Source organism: Equus quagga, chromosome 1 (genome assembly GCF_021613505.1).
Source record: "Equus quagga isolate Etosha38 chromosome 1, UCLA_HA_Equagga_1.0, whole genome shotgun sequence".
In the NCBI taxonomy this organism is placed as follows: Eukaryota; Metazoa; Chordata; class Mammalia; order Perissodactyla; family Equidae; genus Equus; species Equus quagga.
This window is the reverse complement of record NC_060267.1, coordinates 165,019,565-165,026,860: the sequence shown is the minus strand read 5'-3', so window position 1 is coordinate 165,026,860 and position 7,296 is coordinate 165,019,565. Positions and strand designations below refer to the sequence as shown.

Genomic DNA, 7,296 nt, shown 5'->3' with positions numbered 1-7,296 from the left:
AAAGGAGGACCGTTAGACGCAGGTCCTCTTATGAGTGAGTAAAACCACCTTCATCTGCTGTAGCTTGGACCAAGTTTGTGCAAGACAGTGACCGCAAACACCTTGGAAACATGGCCAGAGCTCATGTTCTGAAGGACCTTGTACTCCGTGCTAAGGAATTTATATTTCATTCTTCAGAATTGAGATGGGGGAGGGCACATTGAAAATATTTAGTAGGGGAGTTCACTCATTCACATTTTAAAAATACTGGTTGAGCATCTGCTCTGGACCAAGGCTTGTGTTCGATACTGGGGTAAAATTGGTAATGACAGAAACCATCGCTGCTTCAATTTGTGAAAGACGATATGAGTGGAGCTATATCCAAATAGAGCCAGAGCAGCCATTTCAGAGGAATCGCTTTGCACGTCTTGTTTCCTCTATCTTCCAAACTGGACCAAACTGCCAACATTCCAAGAAGTCAGTAAGGACAAGAATAACCTGTTTGTAAGGGCTGATAAAACTGGACTTAGCTGATAGCAAGTACAAATCTAGCCTTTTACCTGATGACCAAATCTCAAGCCAATCTATGAAAAGCAAACCCAGCCTTACCTCAACTAGCACCAATCAACTCTTCCTTATTGCAACTTACCTCATCTTCCTCCTTCTTCCTCATAAAAACCCTGAGCCTCTCTCCTGTAATGGGAGCACATTTGGGTTTCTACTCAAATCTGTCTCCCGAATTGCAATCCTTGAGAGCCCTTTTTGCTTCTCTTGAAGTTTATGCCTCTTGCTTGTTGACAAGCCACAAAACTGTAGTAGCTAACCATGAGAACCACCTTTGTACCAGGCAGAGTCAAATTCTTTACCACAGACCACCGAGATAGTTATTATTATTAACTTTACTAAATGTGAAGAAACAGTTAAATTAAGAAATGAGAGTCATTTAAACTGCAGGCCAACTGAGTAAAAAAATCTTTTTATGAAGCTACAATTAAGAAAAAATTAAAAGCACACACTTAAAAGGTACAGTTTGATGAGTTTTGACAAACGTACACATTTTGGCACCACCACCACCAAGATATAAAACATTTCCGTCACCCCAAAGGGTTCCCTTGTATCCCTTCCCAACCATTGATGATTTCTAACATTAATTATTATATTTGTCTTTCCTGGTGTTTCTTATAAACGAAATCAGGCAGTATGTACTTTTGTGTCCTGTTTCTTTGACTCAGCTTGAATTTTGAGTTTCATCCATATTGCGGCATCTCGTTCATTTTTAGTATTGCTGAATTCAGACTTTTAAGGGAGAAAGACATTAATCATATGTTAACATGATTAATTATTAATCATATAATGTTATTAAGTAATTACAATGGCATTAAGTTAACCTAAGCATAAGTACAAGTGAAAATATATGACCTTGTTTGTTGACAATTCAACCAATACCAAACACTAGGGGAACTATATAGGGTAATGGTTGAGTTTGTGGAAAATAAACGTTATAAAAGAGTATCTCAAAAGAATCCTATGGCCTATTTTTCTTCCTTTATGTTTTAAAATCAGTAAAGATGATGCTGGAAAGCGCTCTTCACGTCCTCCCCTTACACTTTGTCGAAGCGCAGCATCAGTAACGCGCATGCGTGCCTCTTGCCAAGTGTTGTAGCAACAGCTTCCAAACACCTTGCCACCTCCGCGCCCACGGCGGAGACGTCCGCCGCTCTGACGGGGTGCTGCTTTCACCTGCCCAATCCCGGGCGCCGTGGCGGTCACGTGCGCGCCGGCACGCAGCAGGCCGGGCCCCGCCCACCACCCGCGTACTCCCGCGAGCCTGGCCTTGACCGCCCCAGATCCAGAGACACCCCTGAGGGCCAGGCTGCGCCTGCGCAGTGCGGCCGGTGGGCGGGGCTGGGGATGCGGTGGCTGCGAAGTGAAGCGGCCGGCTGGCTGGGAGCGAGAGCGGTGCTGAGGGGGCGCGGCGTCACGGCGATCCCAAGCCGGGAAGGCCCGCGTTCCTGGCTCAGCCGCCGAAAGTAAACTTGGCTGCTCCTCTCGCGGGGCGCTCCCGAGTCCTCGTCCCAGACCCCCAGGCGCACCGCGGTCGGCGAGGAGCCTTCCTGAGTCAGGGCCTCGCTCCCTTCCCCGGCGCGGGGCCTCGGCGCCATGGACGCGACGGCGCTCGAGCGGGACGCCGTGCAGTTCGCCCGGCTGGCGGTGCAGCGCGACCACGAAGGTCGCTACTCCGAGGCGGTGTTTTACTACAAGGTAGGGCCGGGGACCGCGGCTGCCTCGAGAGGTCAAGGCGCGGGGGTCAGGGGCCGAGGGGACCGGGCCCGCTTGGCTTCGCTCTCCCTCCTCTTGCTCTCCTTTCCAGGGGGCGGAGACCCCGGCCGCAGGGGCCAGCCCCGTCGCACGCCCCCGGCGCCTGCCGCGCTCGGGAGCTCCAAGCGTCTGGTTGGGGTCTCGGCCGCGGACGCCCGCCGTTGAGCTGCCTCGGGCGGCGCTAGTTAGGTAGGGGTCGCCGAACAGCCAGCTAGTTCTGTCACTTGGCTCTGATTTATGGCTCCTGGGACGTAGTCTCTGATATACATTAAAATAAGGCATGTTCGTTGAAGAAAATAAGTTAGAAAGTAGATTAAAAAAGAATGAAACGTCTCTTATCCTAACTTCTCATGTATATCTTTGTGCTTGTTTTTCTACGCATTTGTGTGTACACACCTTTTTTTAAAAAACCAACTTGGATCGTACTGTTTACACCATTTTTAACCTGTTATTTTCATTTGAACGTTTAAGAAATCGTTGTTTACTTCTATAATATCTTATTAACAGTAGAGGCATCCTATTCCATTATGTGGATGTCCCTTGACTTATTTTTAAACTCTATTGGCTATTTAGGTTTATTCTGACCTTTCAGCATCATAAATCGTGGTGCGATTAGTATCCTTATAACTAATGCTTTACACATTTCTTTGCTATTTCTTTTGGATAAATTCCTGGGGGCAGAATTATTCAAGAGTTTGAGCTTGCGCAGTCCACCCTCTGCTGTCCAGTCCCGAGGACTTGCAAACACACCCCTCGAGCTCCAGCTGTGCCCTCTGCTTCCTTGTGGAGGTAGCTGTAGCCTCATGATAGTGTCACCTTTTCTTTTAGAAAGAATGTCAGACTGATAATAACAGTAGTAGTAATTTTTTCCCATAAACGTATGTGCTATTAGTATATGTAGTTTGCTTGTCTCCAATTAATATTTTATTGCCTTCATTTTATAATCTATATTTAGACTTGGTGTGTTTCAGAATCTTTCCTTTTGCACTTTTTTGGGGCAATTTCCTGAAGGTGGTCTTTCTTTAAAAGTGAAATTCTGTGTTTTGCTTTTGTGAAGTAACCGATAAATATTCATGGGTTAAAGTAGTGCTGTATAAAATAGCTTTTTCTAAAGCAAAAGAAAATGCTAGGCAGTGCCTCTTGTTTTGCTATAGGATTACATGCATGTCATTATGAAGAATTTTTTTATCCTTCAGAAAGAAAAGTCCTTCTATTTGCTATTTTTATTTATTACTTTCTATTTACTATTTACTTATTTATTTCTAGGAACTATTTAGATCTGTATAAACTTTATCAGATATTTAGTGTTTTCTGTCTTGGTACTGTTCTATAAGAGATTCCTTAATTGTTAGTCACTTTCAAATGTAAATGAAATGTGTAAAGTAAAATTGATATCAGCAATTTTAAAAATTGGCTTTATTTCTTTTAAGCAGGATGATTATTTGAAAATCGATATTTACACAAAAGATAACTGAAGGGGTAAAATATGTATTTATGCACATGTATGTTACATCAGTTTACTGAAGTTAAACGTGGCTATTAATGTATTTAGGTAATGATGGTACGGAAGATAAAATATGTAATGTTTACATGTAAAGTTATATTTTCCTCCCCTGAAATATCTGAGTTACAGAATGTGAGGAAATCTTGTCTTTTCTGTCCCCACAGCCTTTAGACTGAATTTCCATTTGGATCAAATGGATTTGATTTTTTTTGGAGCGGGGGGAGGAAGACTGGCCCTGAGCTAACATCCGTGCCCATCTTCCTTTACTTTCTATGTGGGACGCCTACCACAGTGTGGCTTGCCAAGCGGTGCCATGTCCCAACCTGGGATCCGAACCGGCGAACCCCGGGTTGCCGAAGCTGAACGTGTGAACTTAACCACTGTGCCGCCGGGCCGGCCCCCAAATGAATTTGATTTTAAGTTTAGTGAAACAACAGCTGCTCCAATAACTGGATTCAAAAAGCAGTGCTCAAAAGAGGGCATCTTTGGATCCACACAGTTAGGCATGAGGCTCCAAGAAGTGCACATGCTTGGGTTACCACAGAGAAGGTGGTGTTACTTGGAGAAATCTCTGTGGTCCTTCTCGGTGGTAGCGTTGGTACCTCCCTGGAATGGTGATGAGATTGGAGCTTTCCTCACCAGCCACAGCACAACTGGCTGTGGAACTTAGAGAATAACTGGAAGATAAATCCAGGTTTTCTTAATTAAAACAAGTTGATTTCATAGGACTGAAATCTGTGTCACCTTGTGACAATATTTTCTGTGGAGAAAAAGATTTTTTTTCCCGCTGGGAGACATTTAACCATTATAACTTCTTGTAATCCGTCCTCGACATGTAATTTTATTGGTTATTATTATCTGTTCTAATACTTTTAAGGTTCAATTCACCTTTTTAAAGTGTATAATTTTAAATCTGACCTATTGCATAAAGAAAACAGAAAACATATAAACCACAGCTACTCTAAGAAAATACTTATAATCGGTCCCTCCTATTTGAGTTTGTAAATTTTCAACAGTATGAGAAAATTGAAAGCATTGAAAACTGAAGAAAAGGTATTGGAGGATTATATAACTCATGCATTTTTGTGAGAAAATTACTGATATCTTAAAGATGTTCTTGTTTTGTCATTCGTAGAAACCAGTAGTGAGTTAGAAAGTGGTCAAGAAAATTCAAATTGTAATTCACCTATTAGATTTCTTTGAATTCTTTTTTATTTCTAGGAAGCTGCACAGGCCTTAATTTATGCTGAGATGGCTGGATCAAGCCTAGAACATATCCAAGAAAAAATAAATGAGTATCTGGAGAGAGTCCAGGCTTTACATTCAGCAGGTTAGTAAAGGACTACTGAACTTGTCACCACATTTTTTATCTTCTCTCCGCATCTTACTTTTCCCCCTATGTTTCCCTTTTCTTTTTGTGTTCATCTTGGATCTCAATCCTCACTTTCTTGCTGCTCATGCCTCTTTGATAATCATGTCTTTAAAAGTCATAATGTGAAAATAACTGATAGATCTGTGAAGAGGAACCTTAGAGATAATATAGTGCACTCTGCTAACTTCCCAGAGGTCCAGACATCGTGGATTATCTACATTCAAACAGTGTATCATGGCAAAGTCAGGATTAAGACCCTGTTAAAGTCTTCTTTTGAAATGTCTGTCACATGCCCTCTCCTGATGTTAAGGTGAAATTTCTACTCCTCTTCAGTGTTTAATGACTTTGACAGTAGGTCTGTGGTCTTTTCTATATCGGTACCCTCAGCCTCAAGACTTTAGCTAACCTCTGTTTTTAAACCATATCTTGGAAAAGCAACATGTAAGCAGAGACCTGGAACAACTTGTATTTATTTTTGTAAACAGCATGGCAGATGCTATGAAACAAGTACACACAGGCTTAATGGTCACAGTTTTCTTAGTTAGAGGTAAGTGGTTCCTGTCAAAATCTGTTCAGGTGTGTAGAAAAGAAAATGGTTACCTATTGACATTTTGTTTGAGGAATCTCACTAAGGGCTCTTTTACAAGCAGCTTAGAGGAATCTTTGTTCAGCATTGCCTAATGGACTTTGTGCTACTTTCCACACTCATTCTAAATTGATACGAGCAGTCATAAGCGCACCTTTAGGATAAAGATTTGATCATTGAATTTCTTATTATGACGGTCCTCTTAAAGACAAGGTAGTTTGGTTTAAGACAGTGCCCAGAAATTGCATGTATTGAAAAGGGACTGCCTGTGTATCAGGGCCTTACTTAATCCAGAGTTATACTGATTCATATATTCAAAGTACCATGTCATTCACAGGAACCTCATTTTCCCAGCTAAGTAAATGAAGTCCTTAAATTCAATTGCCGATAATGAGAAAGCTTGTTTCAGAAATAGTGTTTTCAAATAAAGTTATCTTTTAAGTAGGAGAAGTATTGCATGCATTGAAAAATGCACTGCCTGTGTATCAGGATCTCACTCAATACAAAGTTATACTAATCCATGTATTCAAAATATGTGTAATTCAGAGGAGCTTCATTTTCCCAGCCAAGTAAATGAAGTTCTTAAATTTATAAATGTGATATTCAGGCACAGAATGAGACAGCCCTAATCTCTTGAAGAATAAAGACTTGCCAGTGAAACAGAAGTAAAGTTCAAAAGATTTTTAAAGTATAGCATACTTTATTTTGCCAGCTTTTTGACCTATTTTGTTCAAAAACTGGAGTGTAATCTGTAGAGAATTAAATAGTTTCCATAATTATTGTTTTAAGCAGAGGAATTTTTTCAATTAAAAACCTTGTTCAGAACCCCAGTTTTTAAAACAGAGTCTGCTGACAGTCAAGAGACTTTTGAGAGGTGAGTTGACTTTTGGATGGGGAAAGGTACCACAGGTTGAAATTCACCAGTCTAGTATAAGGAGCTCAGGGCTTGGAATCAAAAGATCTAGGTTGAGTTCCTACCCTTCGCTTACAGCTTTTAAACCTTAGGCTAGGTTGGTCATTCTCAACTGGGAGCGATTTTGCACCTAGGGAGGCGTTTGGCAATGTCTGGAGGGATTTTTGGTTTTTACCCTTGGGGGAGGGGAGGAGTATTCTGCTGGCATCTAGTTGCATAGAGGTCAGGGCTATTGCTAAAAACCCTACAATGCATAGGACAATCCACAGCAAAGAATTATCCAGCCAAAATTGTCAGTACAGTCATGGCATCACTTAATGACAGGGATATATTCTGAGAAATGCATCATCAGGTGATTTCGTCATTGTGTGACCATCATAGAGTGTACTTACACAAACCTAGATGGTATAACCTACTAAACACCAAGACTACATGATCCTAATCTTATGGGATCACTGCTGTATATGTGGTCCATCATTGACTGAAACATCGTTATGCAAAGCATGACTAGTGCCAAGGCTGTGAAACCCTGGGCTAGATATTTTAACGTTTTTGAGCTTTGGTATCTTCATTTTATAAATGGGATTAGTACGTACTTCAGACAGATAGTCCTGAGGGTTAAA

General features: G+C 41.6%; 1 protein-coding gene across 1 annotated transcript in view; it reads left to right on the top strand.

Annotated features, from left to right (window-relative positions):
* The first annotated feature begins 1,881 nt into the window (after positions 1–1,881).
* The window catches only part of CAPN7 (calpain 7), a 38,927-nt gene continuing 33,512 nt past the window's right edge, over positions 1,882–7,296 (top strand). Inside the window, exons 1-2 of the mRNA XM_046652810.1 lie at positions 1,882–2,241; positions 5,024–5,132. Of these exons, the coding sequence (XP_046508766.1) occupies positions 2,140–2,241; positions 5,024–5,132 (211 nt within the window). The 5' untranslated portion in view covers positions 1,882–2,139. The remainder of the gene's footprint in view (positions 2,242–5,023; positions 5,133–7,296) is intronic.